At 35.6% G+C, this 24,277-nt stretch overlaps 1 protein-coding gene across 1 annotated transcript in view; it reads left to right on the top strand.

Moving 5' to 3' along the window:
• CDC73 (cell division cycle 73) overlaps positions 1-24,277 on the top strand; it is a 157,054-nt gene that overhangs the window by 47,876 nt on the left and 84,901 nt on the right. Inside the window, exons 9-10 of the mRNA XM_037825123.1 lie at positions 716-794; positions 3,300-3,364. Of these exons, the coding sequence (XP_037681051.1) occupies positions 716-794; positions 3,300-3,364 (144 nt within the window). The remainder of the gene's footprint in view (positions 1-715; positions 795-3,299; positions 3,365-24,277) is intronic.

Raw genomic sequence — 24,277 nt, 5'->3', positions numbered from 1 at the left:
ACAGACTATGAAGTTTAGATAAAGAACTTGTGAATTAAATTATGCACCTTAGACAGGTAGCCTTTTCTAAGTATTTCAAAAGAAATAACACTTTTGTTACTTTAGTTTTATTCTGTATGAGTGTAATGGATTTATTGTGTCATTTCTTAAAGATGACTAATTTGCTGGATAATGCAGTTTAAAAGCTCTAAAATGTCAGTTTAGTAAACTTCAATTAAACCTTTTTGGTTTAAAAAACATTCATAATTGAAAGGAGAATGTTGGTATTTCAGATGTTGAATTAGCGCATTTTTTTAAGGTGTACACTTTTGTGATTCACCCATGTGAAAATCTATATTGTCTAAAAATCTGTACAACATTCCAGAGTACTTCTTAATAGTTAAGGAAAAGGTTTAAGTAACCAGAATAAAATTACTAAAACATGCTTGTTACATTTTTGCAGTTTCTAAGAGTTCTACTTTTTGCCATGGTGCAAGTATACTTGGGGTCCTTTGCATCTTGTCCCTGATAGGGACAGTAATTTTCTAGCAATAACAAAATGCCTTGAAAATTAGCATCAAGCAACTAGTGATCTACTCCCCTAATCTTTGTCTTATTGACTACAGTAAGAAAAAAGCTTATCCAATATGTACCCTTATCATGATTTTAATTATGAATATTAAATAAGTAAAATTTAGAAATATCAATGTATCACTCATAATTTAATTTTCTACAGGATCCCACATTGCGTACCAAACAACCTATCCCAGCAGCCTACAACAGATATGACCAGGAAAGATTCAAAGGAAAAGAAGGCAAGTTGCTTAATTTTCATCTTCCTCTTCTGTGGTTGAGAGGCAGTGGAGACTGATGGTTAAGAACAGAGGTTGGCAAATTAAGGTCTGTAGGCCAAATCTGGTTTACTTCATGTTTTTGTAAATGAAGTTTTATTGACACACGGCCATGCTCATTCATTTACATATTTTCCAAGACTGCTTTAGCATTACAATAGCAGGATTGAGTTGTTGTAGACTGTATGGCCTGCAAAAGCTAAAACTGATTACTATCTGACTCTTTATAAAAAAAGTTTGCCAACCCCTGGTTAATAGTATGGCTTCTGGCTCCAGATTGCCTGTGTCGTGCTTACTTTTTGTGTGGAATTTTGGCAAGGTATTTTAACTGCTCTTGTATCAGTTTCCTCATGTGTGTAATTAGAATGCTAATAGTAGTAGTAGTAGTACCTATCTCTTAGGGTTATTGTGGGGATTAAATTAGTTGATAAATACAAAGTCCTTAGAATAGTTCTTGGTGGTATATAATAAGCTACCTATAAGTGCTGTTATTAATATTAGTTCTGTTTCTAGAGCTTCTATGTATCAAATCATGTTTTCTGAATTATAAATGTATAAATGGAGAATTTGGGAAATGTAAACTTAGAGCAGTGATTTTGGACTTATTTTGTGATGGTCTGTATGGTATACTTGGTAATGCAATAGTGAACTATTTCTGTGTTAGTGAGGTGGGACTGTCATCAGTCAGCTTCCACTTAGGATCTTTATTCATCTTGACTTGATTCAAGAAAAAATGAGATAGGAGCAACTGGAAGTTTAACACTGATGATTGTTTCTCTGCATAATCTGAAATCTCAATTTAAGTTTCTTTAAAGTGTAGGTTGCCTGGATGAGGTAAATTTTGTGTGCTGACTTCATTTACTGGGTAAAGGCATGAACTGAATACATACCATAGAAAGACAGTGGTCTATTCTTTTGCTCACTGCAATGTATTTATTTTAGAATGAGATAGAGCAGGGATTGACAGACTACAGCCTGCAGCTAAGCCTGCCCTCCATGGGTCAAATCAGATCATGCCCATTTGTTTACATTTATTGTCTTTGCTACTTCTGTGCTACTGCAGAATTTCGTAGTTGTCACAGAGAACACATGGCCTGCGGAATGTAAAATATTTACTATATGGCCTTCTATAGGGTTGCCGCAGTACTGTATAGGTGCTGCAGCAACTTCTCTTGTAGGGTTGCTATGGCACTATTTGGTGCCGCAGCAACTTCAGTAACTTCCGATACCAACTACATGGGTACAAAAGTTCAGTTAGCAAGTGCAAAGACTGTAGTAACTCAATTCAGTTCCATTCTGACTCTTGACTACCTGGAGTTATGCCAACTCCACAGGTTAAGGGTAGTCCTGTACAAGATTGTCCTTCAGGCACCTGTTGCAAGTTTGGGTCCCAGGTTGCCTGCACTTCTGACCAACTGGCTACAAATTTGGGAGGTTCTCATCACTTTCCTCAGATTCTATAATTTGCTAGAACGACTCACAGGACTCACTGAAAGTGCTATACTTAGGATTATAGTAAAAGAATACAAATAAGAAGAGGCCAAAAGAAGAGAGGAATAGGGTGAAATCTGGGAGGGTCTCAAAGGTAAGCTTCATGTCTTTTCCACTTGGAGTCAGAATATGTTGTCCTCCTGGCACAGAGATGTATGTTATCAATCGTGAAACCTCCTTTGATAGGAGTGTCTGAGCTGAGCATCTGGAATTTATATGGGGTTTCATTTTCTAGGCATGATTGGTGAAATCAATCTCCAAACCACCGCCCCGCCCACCCCGGTTAGGGAGGCTGGTCTAACATGACATGGCTCTAATCACATGGTTGGTCTTTCTGGTTTTCAGGTGTGGTTCTGGGGCCACCTTGAGTAACACAAGACACTCTATCACAGGAATTTCCGGAGATGTAGAGGTTACCTCCCCAGGAACTTGAGGACAAAAACCAACCAAGTTCTCCATTATACTATAGGTCCTTTATAGAATAAGTTTGCTCACCCCTGAGATATTGTGCTCTTTCCTGGAATCCCAGTCATTATTTACAATATTGCTTTTCTACAAAATATATAGCATGCCTTATGATTAATACTTTTGGAACACAACTTTTTATAAGTTTGGGACTTCTCATGATATTGTATCTTCTAGTGGCACTGTAATTGAGTATTAGGAGTAAAGAATTTGGAGGTTATAAAGTATTCAGTCTAACTTTCTATATTCCCAACCAGCTGTATGACCCTTGAACATAATTGCAGAGATAGCTTTAATCAGCTTCTATACAATAGGCTTGTTTGTGTGTATTGAATATATTTTTGAGTTTAGTGTCCATTTTAAATTTTATCTTAAGTATGTAATTTAACTTCATGTGTATAGTAGGTTCAAGGCTTTGCTAGACTTTTGAACAGAGATATAATGTAGACTATTTAAATTTGCTATCGATTATGAAATATATAAAATCTAAGAGTAAATCCCTTTTCTTTATAGAAACTGAAGGCTTCAAAATTGACACCATGGGCACCTACCATGGCATGACACTGAAATCTGTAACGGTACGTAAACTGTTTACTGCAGAAGTTCTTTTGTCCCAGGCAGTTTATGTGAGTAAAAGATGTTGAGGAAAATTTTTGTTCTCTAGTATTTTCTGTTTTGCATTTATCTTCAGTGACCAGTTGTGCTAATACATCTATTGCTGGATTATTTGATAACAAAAGTGCCCTGTTTATTTATATTTTTGTTTTTTGTGAAGTGATTTAAACTGATTTAATGTTTAAATTAAACACTGTTTTCCTTAACTTATAAACAGGACAATTGCTGCCTACTTAGAAAAGTATTTAAAGCCAATGAGAAAAGTAAAACGGTTCAATTTGGGATAGTTCTTCCCCATAATATCTTATGTTCTTTAAAATGTAATATCTTACACTCTTTAAAAAAACAGAATGCAGTGGCTTAATGTAATGCTTATAAATTACATGCTTAACAGAATACTTGGATGTCCAGAAATATAAACCTTTGGTTTATTTCTAGCAAATTTTCATTTTTATATCTTTAATTCCCTAAAGGTGGTTATTTAAATTTAAATCATATTTAACTCTTTAAATTTTTATTTAATCAATGATAGGATTTAGTGATGTAGAGAAGGACTTTTATTAACCTTATTTTGCATGTTTACATTATAGAGCTTTATACCTTTTATACTTTAAAATAATATGTATGTATTAGAGTACCTGCATACTCAGAGCACAAATACCAAACTCACTTTTGTCTTTGTGAATCATTATATCTTTAAGGACTCAGTGTGGCATGGAATCGTTTATATGTTTGCTGTGATTTCTTAAGAATTAAGATAGATGTTTATATACTTGAAATTTGTCATGCTTTACTCATTTCCAGAAGCAGATAGCAATAAATATCAAGAAACTGATTAGAAAGTTAGATTTTGTTTTCTTTTTCTGGTTTTCAAATTGGGATTGGGTATAAGATATTTTGTTAATATACTTGTTAAATTGACATCAAATATGTCTTTGTGTTATTGAAATTGTATGTAGATATATTAATTCACTCAACAAGCAAAACTTGTGTCAGACTCTGTCCAATTCCTGGGAATATGGTTGTGAATACAACAGATGGGGCATCATTAGATAGAGTAGCTAGAGAGGCCTCTCCGAGGAGGTGACCATTAAGTAGAGACCTGATGGAAGAGCATTCCATGTGAGGCACAGGCAGGGGTCAAGACTGAGGCCCAGGCAAAGAATAGCAAGAAGGCTAGTCTTGCTTGAGCCTACCACATGTGGGGAAAAAGTAGTAGTAAGAAATTAGATACACCTATCATACGAGATCGGGCCTCATTTTTCCGGATTACAAAATACAGTTCATGAGTGTTAGATTTAGCTTAAATTCTGATGTGATTAATTATTGACATTTTTGGGGGGACAGAGCTTGCCTATTGATCATTCACCAAATGAGTTATAGTGGAACTGAAGTTGTTTTCTTTAGGTAGCCATCAGAGTAAGTTTTTTGTTGAACGTTGTCATTGTTTTTACTTTATTCTCATGCTCATAACTCTGAAATGCCATGTCATTGGTTTCATTATCTCTGCTTCTTTGTATGCAGTGAAATCAGTGACTGTTGCTACAAGTGGTGCTTTTTTGCAGAGCAGTTTTTCTAAAAGCTAAGGACAGCATCTTAATTTTATTTGAACAGGATGAGAATATGACTCTGTTTACCCATCAGAGACTTTGTTGCTAAATATACTTAGAAGAGAGGTGAATTCAAACTAATTTGTGCTGTCCAGTTTTAAAGAAATCACAAAAGATATGATTATATAAGAATGCAACAGAAAAACTTAAAAATAGTCAAATTACTATGATATTATTTTAATACCCATTTTGAATTTCTGTGCTGCATGTGACCTGATTCGTTTAGCATTTGTTGAAAAGAGAATACACAGAAAAGTTTGAATTTGAAATCTTTAAACTTATTCAGATAATTGTTTCTTTTTAGTTGTATCTCAAATTTCTGTTTCCAATTAAACGTTATTTTTCTCCTTTTATCTGTTTTGGCATTATTGCCTATTTACAATTTTCACCAACTTTCTACCTTGTTCTCCAGTTAAGAGATTTTCTCTCCTACAATATCCACCCACACATACAAAACTGTTAATAATGTTTGTTAAAAGGCTTTGCTGCACAGATGTACTTCTTTTCTAATTTATGTATCATTTATAAGTAGGTAATTTTGTCATTTTTTGCTGCCACTGGTCTTTATGGTTTTGATGTGGTTAGTTGATATAGTTACTGAAGTTAGAATCAATCTGCATTGGTATTGATGTAATATCTTTTTAAGTTCAAGACACCAGAGTTCTGTTAGATGCCAGACTAAATTAGTAAACTGACTATGCATATGGCTAGAAAAATTTTATACAAACCAGGTTTTTTTCCCCTCTTTTGTGTTTTATAGAGGAAGTTGTATGTGTTTTGGTAATAATATTTCTTAAAAATCAAAAGTTACTGAAATTTAATATAGAAACATGCTCAGGCAAGATGTTTTAGAAAGGCCATATGTTTTGTAGTATTTAGTAATATTTCATAAAAATTCCAATTTATTGAAATTTATTCTAGGAATAAAGCCCAGGTATCTTTAAAGTTAAAAGTTGCTCTAGTTGGATCTCCAGTTAGCTCTTAACTTTTGGCAAGAAGTATGTTTCACAGTAAAGGTTCCAGAGCAACAAGACATGAAAATATTGAAGGGTTGCTAAGGAGCTTTTCTGACTTAGGAGCATTTCCCCAAAATGTGTTACTTAGTGTTGGGGATTGAATTGGGACAAAAGGTCCCATAGGTGTGAATTCATTTGTAAGTAGGGTCTCTGAAGATGTTGTTATTAGGGTGTGACCAAACTGAATGAGTGTGGGCCTTAATCCAATATGGTTACGTTCCTTATAAGCAAAGGAAATTGGACATGGAAAAGAAGCCATGGAACTGCAGGCAAGGCAACAAGGTTTTTGTAAAATTTGTAAGAACAGAAGCAGTGCCTGAAGGGGACAGAGAAGTGATGAATTGAAAGAAGAATTACTTCAAGGGCAGAACCATGGAATCCGAGGTCTATACTGAAGAGATCTCAGTTCAAGAGAGCAGGACATGCATCTGGAAAGGGTGGGTCCACCTCTGTGCTTGGAAGGGGTAGATCTTGGGCCTCATTGTTCAGGGGAATGTTGCCATCCCAAAGCTCAGAGATGGTGGTGTGGATGCCCCAGCATTTGCTGAAAACCTGGCTATCTTTCTGATGCCCAGTGTTCAGGGAGAGCATGATGGTAGCATAGCTCTTGGAAAGAGTGAGGTTGCTTTTCCTTCAGGTCCTGAGGATGAAGCCACAGATGGCTCTCAAACCTTAAGGTCTAATCGAGCTTGTCCTGCTGTGTTTCGGACTTGTTTGGGACTCATAACTCCTGTTTTCCTTCCATTTTCTCTCTTTGGAATACCTGTGCATCATTGTATATTAGAAACAGGCAACTTCTTTTCTAGGTTTTACAGGTCCAAAGATGGAGAGGAATTTTGCTCCATGATGGACCACACCCATAACTTATTTTGATGAGACTTTGTACTGAACATTGTTCTAAAAAGGCTTAAGACTTTCGGGATGTTGTGATGGAAAGAATGTATTTTGCATGTGGGAAGAACATGTCTTTTTGGGGTCCGGAATGCATACTGTTGGGGATTGAATCATGTCCCCCATTAAAGGCATGTTCAGGTCCAAACTCCTGGTCCTGTGGGTGTGAACCCAGTTGTAAAGAGGACCTTTGAAGATGTTATTAGTTAAAAGGTACCCAAACTGAATGAGGGTGGGCCTTAATTCAGAATGGCTGAAGGGATCTTATAAGTAAAGGAAGTTGGACACAGAAAAGAAGGCATGGGGAACAGCCATAAAGCTGGAAGTCAATAGAACCCAGAAGAGAAAGAAGAAGATGCCACATGTGCATTGCCATGTGACAGAAAAGCCAAGGAACCCCAAAGATTGCTGGCCAGCCAGAAGTTACCCCAGGAAGGAGCAAACCTTGTAGTTTCTGAAACTGTGAGCCAATAAATTCCTGTTGTTAAGCCAATCCATTGTATGCTATTTGTTTTAGCAGTTGGGTAACCACAGGTTTAAGAAACATTAGATAGATTTTGTATAGGAATCTCATTGTTTTTATTCTCTTAATATTTAAATTAGAAGACAGTAGTATGCATTTTCCCAAGCTTATTTATCCCCTCAGTTTGCCCCTTCCTCCCCTCCTTTTGGAAATTCTCTGGGAAAGAACTAGTGTTGTATAGAATGAGTTTAGGAAAGGCTCCATTAGTGGAATGGTTTGGGAGTACAAGGCATTCAGTGAGGAGACCAGCAGAATATGTCTTCATGGATTCCTTTTGTGAAAGGAGCCATCTTAGACTAAGAAATTGGCACTTCACAATGCTTTTCAATCTGTAGTAAATAAGAGTAGATGATGGAGACCTGTCTTTGCTAGTTGAGTAGAAGCAAACCCATCTATGGCTTCACTAGAGAAGGAATAAGAAGATACAATCACGTTCCACTCTTGTAATACTTATAAGCATTTGCTAATTACATTAATAAGAGAATGACTTCATTTTGACCTCCTAATCTAGGTGGTTCATTTTCATCTGGAAGGGTCACAGACCTAGCCCCTATTTGTTCTTTCTCTGTTCCGATAGAAGTATGGAATATCATTGGCCCTCAGTTACCTTGCTGTCTTCGTTTTTGAAGAAGCATTTTGCATTCTGAAATTTTACGGATTGAAAGCTTTCCTTGAAGAACTTTATTTGAATCAACTAACAGGCATCCCTAGTTCTTGCAGTACGTTTTTCTTGGGGAACCATTTTCCTGATAGTAAGTAAACCTAGGTGAATTTCCATTGTCTGTGTTGAGATTTGAAAAGATCACCATCATCTTTCAATTTAAGGACTGTCCAGATCTTAAAAGCAAGAACACAGGCATTAATAACCCACCCGTCTTGTCTTACCCTCCCCCACCGGCTATTTTGTAAAATTTCCTTTATTCTCATTTGGTTATTGATTAATTTATTTTTCATCTCAGTGTTATGGGAGTGCTGTTGCAGTAGTCAGTATTGTTCTGGAGTTGGATTTAGGGCCTAGACCAGTAGAAGATAGATACAGTTGCTTAAGGCTTTCTTATTTAGGATGCTCCTTTACTTCCTGCCTGCCTTTCTGTTGTCAACAAATATTTGTTGCGTGGTTGGTATGGGTCATGAACTGTACGTGGTGCTGAGGCATCAAAGAGGAGCCAAACCTAATAAGTTATCGTGGACTTTGCAGTCTAATGGGGAAGAGACATGTTAATCAGTCACTCAAATATAAAATTGTGACTGTGCCAAGTGTGTAGAGGACAGGTACATTGTACCAGGAGAGCCTAAAATTGGGGGATTTGTTGTAGGAATCAGAGTACTTCAATGAGGAGGTAATATTTGAAGTGAAATCTGAACTTTGAGTAGGAGTTAACGTGGGGCAGGAAAGCACATTTTAGAAACTATGAACAAACAATAAGAGAAAAATCCCCGTGGTGGGACAAGCTGCATGGCATTTAGAAAGACGTGAAAGAAGACTATTTGCTTATTGTTTAAACTATAGATGCTATAGGAAAGTTCCTTCTTCCCAGAGTTAGATGCAGCCTGTTCGTAAGTGCCAGAACGTTGATATCATATGGCCTCTTTTAGAATACTTCTTGAGTCATTTATTGTGTCTATCTAAATGTGGCCCCAGGTATATTTTTAGTACACATCTATTGTAATTTAAGACTGTTTTATTTACCAACATTTAAAAATAAGAATATGGCACATTAAAAAGTCTGGATTTCTAGCCTTTTGAAAAGCGATCTGGCATAGCTGGTTGCTGAGTCCTGCATGACAGCAGTCACATTGATCTGCGTAGTGGCTACTGTCTTTAGAATAGGATGTTTTCTGTACATTGCCACAGGCCTTACTACTATTGTCTTTTACACACCTTTCTTCGCTTTTTTATGCTACTTTACTGTATCCTATTGGCCTGAAATTGAAATCCCTGTCTAAATAAATTCCGTGTCAGCTTGTTAAAGAGAAGTTAATTAGAAACACTGTAAATTTCAGGATTTGAAGTTAGTCCTGACTTTGAATCCCAGCTCTGCTACTCATTCTGCCACTGATGAAGCTGACAAAGTTACTTAACCTTTCTAATAATGGTCTTTTTAATTTTATAATAGAGATAAAATATTGTTGGAGTTTAAAAGAGACGCTACATGTAAAATGCTTCGCAGAAAGAGGAGTCAATAAATGATAGCTAATTTTATTATGATTTATGATTTTATATATAATCTCAATTTGGCTTATGTAAATTTAGGCAACTACAGCTTCATGTTGTATTTAATATTCTCTGTTTCATGATATATTTTTTATTCAAAGTCATGAAGACAAGTCCATTTCAATATTATGAAAACACTTTCCTACTCAGGTAATTTTGATATTTTTACTACAGTTGTGTATGTTTATCTTATAGCAGAGGTTTTGAGCCTTTGAGAAGAAATTGCTGCAAATAAGTTACCCTGCAAAGAGGATGATAATTTAGCCAAGTTAGGTTTTTTCATTTACCTGTCGAGGCTCAGATATAGAAAGATTGTTTTTATTTAGATTTAAATTACTTGTGGTTTCCAAAAAGTATATCAAGAGTTTTGATTTTTATATATTTTCTGCCGTCTGCATTTAGAGTGTGATATTATTCTGCTTGAGAATACTATGTTGCATTTGAAATAATTTTCAAAACTTGTTAGCTGTCTTTTTTTTAAATTTTATTTTGAAATAAATTCAAACTTACAGTAACAATTGCAAAAACAATACAAATGCCATACACAGAACTCCAGCATACCTCAACCCCCCTCCCCCGATACCCCGATCCACCAACTTTAACATCCTGTCATGCCACCATTTCTTTCTTTCCCTCCCTCCCTATCATCCATCATCTATTGCTCTGTCTTCTGAACATATGAGAGCAAGCTGCACACATCCTTGAACAAATAGTATAATTCACATATACATTTCCCATGAACAAGAACATTCTTTTATGCAGTCCTATTAAGCGCAGCTGAGAAGTTCAAGAAATTCAACATTGATACAAAGCTTAGATTCTAATTTCCTTTTTTTTTTTTTTTTTTTTCCCTTATGTCCCAACTGTGTGTGTCCCTTTGAGCCTCCTCTCCGCCATGCCATCCTCAGATCCCATCCAGGATCATCCTTGGCATTTAATTGTAATTATCTATTTAGACTTTTTTTTTTTTTTTCCATTTATGGAAACATATATACAGCCTCAATCTTCCCATTCCAACCCCTCCCTAGCATTCCATTAGTGGGATTAATCACATTTAGAATGTTGCAATCCCATCACCTTCCACCATCCATTACTAGAAATTTCCCTTCACCCCAAACAGAAACCCTACAGTCATTTCTTAACTCCCCGTTGCCCCTTCCCCCACTTCTCGGAACCCATACTCTACTTTTTATCTCTGTGGTCATATTCTCTGATACTTTATTTGTGTTTACCATGGGGCTTAAATTTAACCTGTTAAATCTATAATTACATATTTTACATGAGTCCAAAACCACTGATTTATCATTACAGTTTATGTATTTTAGATCCTGTAGGAAGTAAATAGTGGAGTTACAAATCAAAAATACAGTAGTATTGGTATTTATATTTACCATGTGATCTTTACTAGAAATCTTTATTTCTTCATGTGGTTTCAGTCAGTTGTTTAGTGTCCCTTCCTTTCATCTTGCTCAGTTCCCTTTAGCATTTCTTATAGGACTGATCTACTGGTGATGAAGTCCCTCAGCTTTTGATTATCTGGGAATGTTTTCATTTCCCCCTCATTTTTACCCTCCAGTTGTTTGTGGATTTTCAAAGACTCTGATGGTTATTGACTTCTATTTGTATTCCACCGTGGCCAGAGAATGTGCTTTGAATAATTTCAGATTTTTTTTTTTTTTTAATTTATTGAGGCTTGTTTTATTTCCCAGCATGTGGTCTGTTCTGGAGAAAGCTCCATGATCACTAGAGAAGAATGTGTCTCCTGGTGATTTGGGATGTAAGTTCTATATATGTCCATTAAATTTTTCTATATCTCTCTCTCCTTTCTTTGTTTCTCTGTCGGTAGGGCTCTCTTTAGTATCTGAAGTAGGGCAGGTCTTTTATTAGCAAAATCTCTCAGCATTTGTTTGTGAAAAATTTAATCTCTCCCTCAAATTTGAAGGAGAGTTTTGCTGGATAAAGTATTCTTGGTTGGAAATTTTTCTCTCTCAGAATTTTAAATATGTCATGCTGCTGCCTTCTTGCCTCCATGGTGGCCGCTGAGTAGTCACTACTTAGTCTTAGGTTGTTTCTTTTGTATGTGGTGAATTGCTTTTCTCTTGCTGCTTTCAGAATTTGCTCCTTCTGTTCAGTATTTGACAGTCTGATCAGAATATGTCTTGGAGTGGGTTTATTTGGATTTATTCTATTTGGAGTTCGCTGGGCATTTATGCTTTGTGTATTTATATTGTGTAGAAGGTTTGGGAAGTTTTCCCCAACAATTTCTTTGAATACTCTTTCTAGACCTTTACCCTTCTCTTCCCCTTCTGGGACACCAGTGAGTCTTAAATTTGGACGTTTTATTTTATCTATCATATCCCTGAGATCCATTTCAATTTTTTCGATTTTTTTCTCCATTCTTTCTTTTGTTCTTTCATTTTCTGTTCTGTGGTCCTCGAGGAGGCTTAGTCATTGTTCAACTTCCTCTTATCTTGTATTATGAGTATCCAGAGTCTTTTTAATTTGGCCAACAGTTTCTTTTACTTCCATAAGATTATCTGTTTTTTTATTTTTTCTTGCAAGTTCTTCTTTATGCTCTTCTAGGGTCTTCTTCATGTTCTTTATATCCTGTGCCATGCTCTCATTGTTTGACTTTAGTTTTTTGATTAATTGCTCCAAGTGCTGTGTCTCTTCTGATCTTTTGATATGGGTGTTTGGGTTTGGGTTCTCCATATCGTCTGGTTTTTTCATATGCTTTAAGATTTTCTGTTGTTTTTGGCCTCTTGGCATTTGCTTTACTTGATAGGGTTCTTTCTGGATATAAAAAAATACTGATCTCTGATTTTTCAGATCTACAGCTTGGTGGCATACACCTTCTCTAACTAACCAGCAGATGGCGTCCGTGCGTCACCCATGCCCCTCAAGTCAGTTCTCCCCAACTTTGTCTTTGTGGTTTGTGGGGATCTGGTTCTTGTGGGGTTCAATTGGTGCACTAAGTTCGGGTATGTTGTTGGTACTGTCCACCCTGAATGTGGGGTGTGTGTCTGGGTGGTTAGGGAGGCAGGGCAGCTTTAATAATCAAACCTCCCAGGTGTTCCCGGAGATTTAGTTAGCTGTCTTTTTATTTTAGGGAACAAGGTGGTTCTTCTCTATGTCAGCCTGAGCAGGATTAAGGTGTACCTCCTAAACAAAACAAAACATTGCTTGGTTTCTGTCAGTAGCCCATTTTATGTTTTAAGCTTTTTCAAGTTATTTTTATATATTTACCACCTGATACATAAAGTAATACTGACTTCATTGTTAGCATCAATATTTTGTACCCAATTTTTTATTATATATCTGCATTTTTCACAGACTTTTCTGAGATTCCATCACTAAATTGAATAGACTTAATATTTTTTCCTTTACTCATAAAACATTCTTTATATCCATTTCATAGTAATATTCCTGCCTTTTTTAGTAATGTAGGGCTGGTTGTAGATTTGGACCGTGCATTGATAAAAGGGAGATAAGAGCGAGAGCTTTTATTACGGTTGCTGACCTGGTTTGTTGCAGCCAGTTAGGCATCATTTTTTTTTTTTTTTTATGAAAAGTGGTGTTATAATAAATTCCTCAGGGATTTGTTTTGGTTTAAATGTGTATAGGCAAAGCTTGTTTAGCACTGTCTCTTTCAGTGTTGTTTTAGTGTAGTACTGAATTAATGATTGCATATATATTTTTATATTTAATATGTAATATTTGTAAACTTATACTGAGTAAGCAGATAACGCTTTTTTTCTAGTTGGCTATTATTTAGAGTGAATGCTCATTTAGATGGGTGGGTATTAATTTCATTACCCTAGTGCTTTCTTTGTGGTAAGAGGTATTAAATCTGATCTCATTCAGATGTTTTGTCACCATAATCAGCATTTTGATGTGCATGTACTTCAAACAAAATGAATTATAGCAACAGAACGTATTAGTAAGTGGCAGGGAATTTTAATGCATATAAGTTAAAAGTTGTTTTTGTAATACTGCCTTTTATGATGTTTTTCAGCTTATGCATATTACTGGGATTTATTGAAAATCCGTTGCACAGTGGATGGTACTTTTGGTATAAGGCTGTACAGTTAAACTTCATTAATTTAGCTGTGCATTTTCTTAAGGAATAATTATTGGCTTATTCAAAATATCTTAGAGTTTTTAATATTATCTGTAGCATTCCCTTTAAAATTAATTGGCCACTGACACTGTATTTAATACACATTCACAAATCTCTTGGGGCTTATTTTTGAAAGAAACAGACAAAGATTTTATTGGCACATATGTCAGCAGTTGTCTGAAAGCCATTATGTTATTTTTATTAATAATGTTAATATTACCTTATCTCGCAGTGTTTTAATATTGATCATTGTAAGAACAGGAGAAAACATTTTCTGAACGAATTTAGAAAATGATGGTATTTTGCTAAGAACTTGATAAATATTTATGCTATGTAATTTCAGTTTGGTTATATATTCCTCTTGATTGTAGTTCCATGTGTAATGCTGTAATTATATATGACTCTCAGAATTTCACAAGACCAAATTTTAGTTTTATTTAAATTTATTCTTTCTTGGACATACTACAAAAGAGCTTTTTGTTCCAGTTCCACATCTTTAATCTATTCAGTTTTAACACAAGTATTTCATCACTTTTAAGTTCAAACTACTACTCAGTGTATTTTAGACTGACTACTTTTCTTAAATATAGACATGCTTTTATTTTATATATTTCTCTTAATTATTTTGAAGAACAAAGTTTAATTTTTAATATTTCCTTTTAGTTCATGACAGGTGATTTGAATCCATTCATATGAAAAAAACTAATATATTTAATAGCACCTTGTTTTGATATGTTTAGATATGTTCTTAATGGGTACTTTTCTGTTTGCTGTTTTGGCTGAGGGTTAGTTTCCTATATCAGTTTCTAGGTTTTCATAAATTGATTTAAATCTTCAGTGAATTTTCAGTCTATTATATAAATTCCACATTCAAAACTTTTTCTTAGTTGTTTTAGTATTCATTGGGATTGTCTAGTTAGCTCATCCCCTTACTCCCCCATCCCTGTCCCCTGCAGCCTGCCAAACCACATTTGATCTTTAATTCTAAGTTTTGGTTTCTCTTCCAGGTCTTTTTCTTGATGGATGTTTCTTTTAGTGTTGTTCTTCTTGTCTTTCCTGCTTCTCATGTTCCTCTGTGAGTGATTGTTCTCATGTTTATTTTAAGTATCTGTTTTTAAGCTCTTACTTGCTTCTGGTCTAGACAGATCTTGCTATTTAGAGAAAGTAAGTGCTTATTTGAAATTTCAGAATGGTTCTTTGCTATGAATTAGTTGAAGACATATCCTTTTTAAATGCTTAGGAATTAAAGCTTTTCAAAGATTTTTATTTTTGCTTTTATTGGAAATGAAAGTCATACCATAAAACTCAAGCGGTTGTCTCACGGTTGAACTTTAATATGTGTCATATTTTATGTTCTCATTGAAAAAGCATTTAGATTTTTGCAACAGCATATAAGATCAAATATAGAATTTTTAAAAAATAAGCTTGGGTTAGTATAATTTTTATAAATTATGATTCAAGTCAGAAAGAATTGATTCAGTCTTACATCACCATCTTCAAGAAGTGAATTCGAGACTGTCCTGTAATCATTTATCCCCCCCCCATTTTTTTTTTTTAAAGGTAGAGGCTTCAGTCTTTCTGCAGTGTCTTTTTTTTTTTATTTCTGCCTTCTGTGTGTTGGCACTAACAATATGAAATTGAATTCTTTATATATTTTAGTATAACAGATTTAAGAACTAAAATTAAGTAGCTCTTTGATACTTTTGAAGGAACAGAATTCTCACTTACATTATGCAGAAGTCTTTTTTTTTTTGAATCTTCATTTTATTGAGATTATATTCATATACCATGCAGTCATACAAAACAAATCGTACATTCGATAGTTCACAGTACCATTACATAGTTGTACATTCATCACCTAAATCAATCCCTGACACCTTCATTAGCATACACACAAAAATAACAAGAATAATAATTAAAGTGAAAAAGAGCAGTTAAAGTAAAAAAGAACACTGGGTGCCTTTGTCTGTTTGTTTCCTTCCCCTATTTTTCTACTCATCCATCCATAAACTAGACAAAGGGAATGTGGTCCTTATGGCTTTCCCAATCCCATTGTCACCCCTCGTAAGCTACATTTTTATACAATTGTCTTTGAGATTCATGGGTTCTGGGTTGTAGTTTGATAGTTTCAGGTATCTACCACCAGCTACCCCAATTCATTAGAACCTAAAAAGGGTTGTCTAAATTGTGCATAAGAGTGCCCACCAGAGTGATCTCTTGGCTCCTTTTGGAATCTCTCTATGCAGAAGTCTTTTAGTTTTCTTTTAAACAACAAAACACCCTCAAAAATTCAGCTTCTGATAATGGTTAGAATATTGTAACAATTTATCTTAAAATGCTACACAAAATATTTCATAGAGCACTTAGGAATTGATGAGTTTTCTGATAGTAAATTTGCAGATACATTATAATTAAGAGCTTTGGTATATATTATCACATTTTTTGTGCAAAAATTATTTTAGCAATAACAAAAAACTTTAGAAGTTTAACTATTGAATAAATTGATGTTAGGAAAGTATTTTTTCTTTATTTTAATTAAATGTAATTGATCTTATACTTTCTAATGAATTTATAGATCTCAGTTTGGGGGCAAACAGTGATATGGGTTTGAATTATTCGTTGTATTTCTGGGTCAAAATTATATCATAATGTAGCATTTTCGAAAAGTTTGTATACTTTTTTTTTTAACTTTAGACTGAAAACATCAACATATAAAGGTCATGGTATAATAAATATTAAAAACCATGCTTCATTATGGCACAGTGTAATAGGTTTGTATTTTATATAGCATCTTGTAGATCACTGAAGACCAGTCTCTAGTCATAGAATCTGGTTTCTAAATGCTTGAAGATTTTTCAGTACTGTTCTTCTTATGTAATAGTTCAAAGGATAAATAACTGCTGATGGTAAGCAGCAGTGCAGAAGATCATGTTGCCTGGGAATGATCAGCTGTTTGTATCCCAAGTACCCTCGTAAAGTCACACTGCCTTAGTAATTTACCATGGTCCAAAGAAAGGCTGAGAAATTGGATAATGTTAGTACACCATGAGAGATTGATTCATTTTGATCAGTCTTATGAGAGTAGCATCTGAAATGAAATGCTGATTTATTATTTACAGTGAAAAATGCAATTGCCAAGGTCAGTGGACACTCATATCCACTGTTTGGCACATAAATTTAAAGGAACTGCATGGGAAACCACAGTATAATGATATGGTTGCAACAATGAGCACATAATAAGGTATATACATCAAATGTTTATTTAGTATTAGAATAAGTTAGCCTGGTATCTGCATTTCTTCATTAAGGAAAGACCTGTTATAAGACCAAGGTCCCTGGCAGTGCTGAAATAGGTTGTCATCATTTGCTAATGGGATTTCTGTATTTCTTTTTGTGTGACTAATCCCTCCAGATGGAACAAGAAGAAGCTCTTTTGAAGGTGAAATTTATAAAGTAGAGGGCAAAATCTGATTTTTTGCTGGAGACAGTAGGCAGTGGTAGAATGAACTTGATTCAAGTTTGCCATAGGTTTAGTATTAGTCCCATTTAGTTTTGTTGATTTGGAAGAGGAGGCAGGGACAGGCATTGCCTGCTGGGTTCTTGAAATCACTTATCAGTTCTACTTTTTACTTACTGTGATAGGTTGATAATCCACAAATTAAGGAGATTGCTTAAATCCCACCCTCCCAATTAGTTCAGTAATTTTAATGATACAAAACATTGCAATTTGTTTTCTTATCATTGTATAAAACTTTTAAAAATTGGAGTGTAATCAGAATGAGTTAAAAAAACAGAAGTAAAGTAAGATGAAGAAGTGCAAATATGAGTACCATTATAGAAAACTTGATGTATAAAGAGGTGCATAATCATTCTATCTCTATGAACATTTTACACAGCTAAAGGAGAACACTTTTCAAAGTACCACTCTGGTATATTTGTTTGAAAAATGTAACTATATGCTTAGTATTAATCACAAAGTATGAAGATTTTTTTTTTTTCTTTTTTTGGATAAGAATTACTGATGGATTTATGGAAAGTTTTTTTCTGATGTTAGTGCACATTTTACTCAGTAGATTATACTTACGATATTCAGTTAGTTGAAATTACTGGAACCATTTTCAGTAATAGAAGAAGGAAATACTTTCTCTCTCACACATGTGTAGCATACCCTCCTCCCTCATCATAATACTGATAAAAGTGTGGTTGAGGTCTACTGGTACATTTAAAGTAAGTATGCTAGTATTCGTATTTGGTCTACAATTAAAAACTATTTTCATTTTGGCTTCTATTTCCTTTTGGTATATTGACTTTTGGTGTTTGCCCATAAAAATAAGCAAGTCATCTTTTACCACCTATCGCATACAAGCTCTGTTTTGCTCTATAATTTTAGGTTGAATTCATTAAGAAACAATTTATCAAGTTTGCAGCAAAAGCAAATTTCCAAAGCCATTCAGTGTTCATTATCTAAGCTGAACTCTTAAGACTTCAGTGGAAATTTTTTTAATGAGAATACAGAAATTTAGAATCAGGTATGAATGAAGGTAATTAATGTAGCAAGAATTTATATGGCTTAACTGTTTTCACTTTTGTTTCTGTTTCAGTGTTTTGAATTGTCTTACATGGCCCAATTGTATAAATATAACATTGTTTCTCCCCCCGTCTAAACTTACGGGTTTCTCCCAGTCGTTGTGAAAACTACAGTGATCTGACACTGCATCCTTAACTTGTATTTTCAGTCTATCTTCTCTACCCTCTCCCTTCTGAATTGTTAGGTTTTTCTAAATATAAAGCCTTAAATTAATCATTACTCGTCAGCTTAAGACTGTTATTTTTCCTAAACCATCGTTATTTCTAATGCCAAGATGTGCTACTTTGATTGAAGACTAATTTTCTAGGCCTAGACAGCTGATACAGTGGGAAGTAGGTTCTTTTTCTTTGAAATGAATGCGTGAATGCTTTTAGACAGAGAGTATATACTCACAAGATACGTATATTACCAAAGCAGGTTTTAGTGATGTCTTCTGCCTTCCCTGAACTTTATGGGGGAAGACAATGGAAGATCCTTAATTAGCTTACACTCCTCATCGTCTGGTGCTCTGGTCTAGGGGAACATCAGCCTTGATGGAGAAAGGGGCACCTTTCTCTAATTTGTCCTCTGAGAAGCAGTGCTGCTTTGTGTTTTTTCTACCATAAGGGAGGCTCCTGTTTACAAGGCAGTTCCCAAAAGGTGGTGCCTTTTTTCTGTTTTTCCTCTTAATTTCTTAATTATGAAAAATTTCAAATATAAATATAATCAGAGAAAATAGAATATGATTTTCCACATGTCCATCACACAAGTTCTAGAATTATCATTTTTTAAAATTCTCTCTCTTTATTCCCATAGTATTTTCTAGCAAAACCCAGACATTCTCATTCTGCACCTACATATTTTGCATCTTTAAAAAAATACAGGTTTTTTTCCTACATAGCAAAATGGCATTATCACACACAAAATAACAATTTTCTTGGTATCTTCCAATACTCCGAAACTCAGTTCACTTTCAGTTGTCTTTGATTTTCTGAAAAATACCTTTTTTTGCGGTTCGTTTGTTGGAAATAGGATCCAAATTAGCATTTAGTTGTTAGCAGTCGTAAGATTCTTTTCTTCTAGATTGAAGGTTCATAATCATTTGTGCTGTGGACTCATTTGGCAGACTTGTTAAAACTATCAACCCTCTCTTCAAAGAATGTTTTTAGTGCTTAAAATAAAATATATAGGATGGGAGATTGTCCCTTTCAGGACAGAGGAGTGAGACATTTCAAGGCTGTGTTCCCCCCATGGAAGCATTGAACAACCATCAAGAACTGGCAGAAACATCTTTCTCAAAGCTCCAGAAAACAGTTAAAGGATTACAGTAATAGGGTAAGAGCTGAATTGAGAAAAGGCTACTTTAAAAGCAGTAGGATCCCATGGCACCCTGGCTTACGTCTCCTCTATCCCTCACCAGCTCTCTGTGGAGCTGGCCCACACTCCCAGGGTATATCCTTGGTCCCAGAGAGAGCAGAGTAACTCTTACGAACATACTGGGAGCTTGTATGTCTGGCCCAGTCTGTCAGGTCATGGCCTGAGGGACTGCTGTCCCAGAACTTGCCCTGCATGTAGATGGCACCTCACAGAACTCTCCTAGAGAATGGTAATTGGAGAGCAGCCAGGTGGTTTCCTGGGAAAATGGATTACTGGCTGTAGGACACACAGGCATACTTTGTTTCATTGCACTTCGCTCCATTGCGCTTTGCAGATACTCCATGTCTTAGAAATTGAAGATTTGTGGCAGCCCTCCATTGAGCAAGCCTTTCAGCACCACTTTTCCAACAGCATATGCTCCCTTTGTGTCTCTGCCATATTTTGGTAATTCTTAACACTATTTTAAACTTTCATTATTATTATATCTGTTATGGTGGTCTGTGATACATGATCTTTAATGTTGTTATTGTAATTGTTTGGGGGCGCCATGAACTGCACCCATGTAAGACAGCCAACTTAATTGTTAAATGTCATGTGTGTTCTGATTTTTCCACTGACTGTGGAGAGATGGCCGTTCCCCCATCTTTTTCTCTCTCCTCAGGCCTCCCTAATCCCTGAGACAAAAAAATATTGAAATCATGCCAGTTAATAGCCCTACAATTACCTCTTAAGTGTTCAAGTGGAAGGAAGAGTGCATGTCTCTTACTTTAAATCAAAAGCTAAAAATGGTTAAGTTTAGTGGGAAGGCATGATGAAAGCTGAAATACGGTGAAAGCTAGGCTCTTGCTCCACACAAACCAAGTTGTGAATGCAAAGGAAAAGTTCTTGAAGGAAATTAGAACTGCTACTTCAGTGATCACATGAATGCTAAGGAAGTGAAGCAACCTTATTGCTGAAACAGAGAAAGTTTTAGTGGTCTGAATAGAATATCAAAACAGCCATAACATTCCCTTAGGTCAGAGCCTAATCTAGAGCAAGATCTTAACTCTCTTCAATTCTGTGAAGGCTGAGAAAGGTGAGAAAAGTGCAGAAGAAAAGTTTGAAGCCAGCAGAAGTGGATTCATGAGGTTCAAAGAAAGAAGCCATTTCCAGAACATGAAAGTACAAGGTGAAATGACAGGTGCTGATACAGAAGTTGCAGCAAGTTATCCATGAGATCTAAGATAATTGATGACGATAGCTACACTAAACAGCAAATTTTCAATGCAGACAAAACAGCCTTACTTGGGAAGAAGATGCCATCTAGGATTTTCATAGCTAAAGAGAAGTCAATGCCTGACTTTAAAGATTCAAAGGACAGACTGACTCTCTTGTTAGGGGCCTATACAGCTGGTGACTTTAAGTTGAAGCCAATGCTTATTTACCATTCCAAAATCCTAGGGCCTGTAAGAATGATGCTAAATCTACCCTGCCCGTGCTCTTTAAACATAACAACAGAGCCTAGACGACAGCACATTTGTTTATAGCATGTTTTACTAAATATTTTAAACCCACTTTTGAGACCTGCTACTCAGAACAGAAAGATTTGTTTCAAAATATTGCTGTAATGCACCTGGTCACCCAAGAGCTCTGATGGAGATATACAATGAGATTAATGTTTTCATGCCTGGTGACACAATATCCATTCTGCAGCCCATGGATCAAGAAGTAGTTTTGACCTTTAAATCTTATTATTTAAGAGATATATTTCATTGGGCTATGGTTGCTGTAGATAGTGATTCCTTTGATGGATCTGGGCAAAATAGATTGAAAACCTTCTGGAAAGGATTCACTATTCTAGTTGCAATTAAGAACACACCTGATTCATGGGAGGAGGTCAAAATATTAAAATGAAAAGGAGTTTGGAAGAAGTTGATACCATCGCTCATGGATGACTTTGATAGGTTCAGGATTTCAGTGGAGGAAATAATTCCAGTATGGTAGAAATAGCAAGAGAACTAGAATTAGGGGTAGAACTTGAAGATGTGACTGAGTTGCTGCAATTTCATGGTAAAACTTTAATGGATGAAGAGTTTCTTACGGATAAGCAAAGAAACAGTTTAAACAGTTTTATTGAGATGGAATCTGCTCTTTGTGAAGATGCTGTGACCATTGTTGAAATGACATCAAAAGAGTTAGAATATTAAACCAACTTTGTTGATAAAGCAGTGGCAGGGTTTAAGGAGAATAACTCCAATTTTGAAAGAAGTTGTGCTGTGGGTAAAATGCTATTTACACAGCATCACATCCTACAGAGAAATCTTTTGTGGAAGGAAGAGTCAATTGATGTGGCAAACATTATTGTAGTCTTATTTTAAGGAATTGCCGTAGCCATCCCAACTTCTAGCAACCACCACCCTGATCATTCAGCAGCCATTGACATTCAGGCAGGATCCTCCACCAGCAAAATGATCATGACTCACTGAAGGCTCAGATGATGGTTAGCATATTTTAGCAATAAAGTATTGTTTTAGACATTAAGGTATGTACATAGTTTTTTTTAGCCATAATGCTGTTGCACACTTAATAGACTACAGTGTAGTGTAAACATAGCTTTTACATGCACTAGGAAACCAAAAAATTTGTTTGACTCGCTTTTTGGTGATATTTGCTTTCTTGTGGTGGTCTGGCACTGAACCCTGAGTATCACAGAGGTATGCCTGTACAGTTCAATGTCCAGGCTTATGAGGAAACTGTTTCCCAAGGAAGAGGAGGCATTTGTATGCCTGTAAACAGAGAATTTCCTAGGGCCGTATGCACATGACCGAGATGAGATATGAGCAGAAAGGACTCGGTAGGCTATGCCTGGGCCTGGAGTTATTTTCTAAACTCTTTGTATAGATGTGGCCTGAAGAAGAGTACTCCCATAGGTCTGCCAAGACTGGGAAGTGTATTTTCTTTGTTTCCTTCTTTTTTAGCTCCTGGCATTCCATGAAAGCTCTGTCGTAATAGTAGCTGGACACACGCTTAAGGAACAGATGCCTCAGAGTCTGAATTCCAGCACCACCACAATTAAATATCAAAATTTCTAGGTTTCAGTAAGGTATTACAAAACATACAAAAACAAAACAAAACAAAACCAAAAAACAGAAGTGATGGCCCAGGCAAAGGAGAAAATTAAAGCATTAGAAACCATCAGTGAAGAGGGTCAGATGTGGGGTATACCAAACAAAGACTTTAAAAAAATGGTCCTAAATATACTCAGAGCGAAAGGAAAACATGGACAAAAATAGGGAAAGGGAATCAGGATAACAATAGATGAACACAAAGAATATCAATAAAGAGACGGAAATTGTGAAAAGAAACCAAACATAGAGCTGAAAACACACAGTAACAGAAATTAAAAACTCCTTGGAGGGGGGTTCAATAGCAGATTGGAGCTGGTAGAAGAAAGAATAAATGAACTTGAAGATAAGATGATTGAAATCACTTAGCCTGAGGAGCAGAAAGAAGAAACAATGAAGAAAAATGAACAGAGCATGAGGAACCTGTGGGACTCCATCAAGCATACCAATATACTCATTGTGGGACTCCCAGGAGAAGAGAGAGAGAAAGGAGTAGAGAGAGTTTTAAAAGAAATAGTGGCTGAAAACTCAAATTTAACGAAAGCAGGAATGTACGCATCCAAGATGCTCAATAACTCCAAACAGGGTAAACACAAAAAGATCCCATGCTGCAGTATATTATAATCAAAACTGTCAAATACTAGAGATGAGAGAATTCTGAAAGCTACGAGAGGGAAGCAATGTGTAACTTCCAAGGGAGCCAAAATCAGAATAAGTGCTTATTTCCCATCGGAAACTCTGGAAGCAAGAAGGCGGTGGGATGACATATTTATGATACTGAAAGCAAAAAATGGCCAACCAAGAATTCTGTATCTGGCAAAACTGTCTTTCAAAATTAAGGGAGAGATTAAGAAATCCGCAGATAAACAAAGGTGAGGGAATTTGTCAACATTAGACAAACCCAACAAGAGATGCTAAAGAGAGTTCTGCAGATTGAAAGGAAAGGACATTAGATATAGATCAAAGCCCTGTGAAGAAAGAAAGATCTCCTGTGAGTGAAATAATAAATATAAATGCCAGTACTGTTATATTTTTTGTTGTAACTCTACCTTTTACTTCTTACAGGCTCTAAAAGGCAAATGCATAAAATGGCATGATAAGCCAGTGGTTTTGGACTCATAATGTATAAATAGGTAATTTGTGACAAGGTCTGCATAAAGGTGGATGGGAAGAACAGGATGTAGGACCATAGGTTGATATCAAAACCAATGAGATAGAGATTTAGGATGTTCAGATTAAGCCCCATGATAGCTCTAAAGATAGTATCAGAGCATATGCAAAGCTCTTAGAGACAAAAATTAGACTACAGGTTGCCGGGAGCAGGGTGGGCAGAGAGAAATGAGTTAATGCATAGTGGGCATAGGTTGTATGGGGAGATGAAACAGTTTTAGTACAGTTTTTTTTAAAAAGAGCAACTAAAGAGGCAGTTACAATTAAATGCAATATATGATCC

Source organism: Choloepus didactylus, chromosome 2 (genome assembly GCF_015220235.1).
Source record: "Choloepus didactylus isolate mChoDid1 chromosome 2, mChoDid1.pri, whole genome shotgun sequence".
NCBI classification, from domain to species: domain Eukaryota; kingdom Metazoa; phylum Chordata; class Mammalia; order Pilosa; family Megalonychidae; genus Choloepus; species Choloepus didactylus.
The sequence above is the reverse complement of the archived record's forward strand: the minus strand, read 5'-3'. Positions and strand labels throughout refer to the sequence as shown.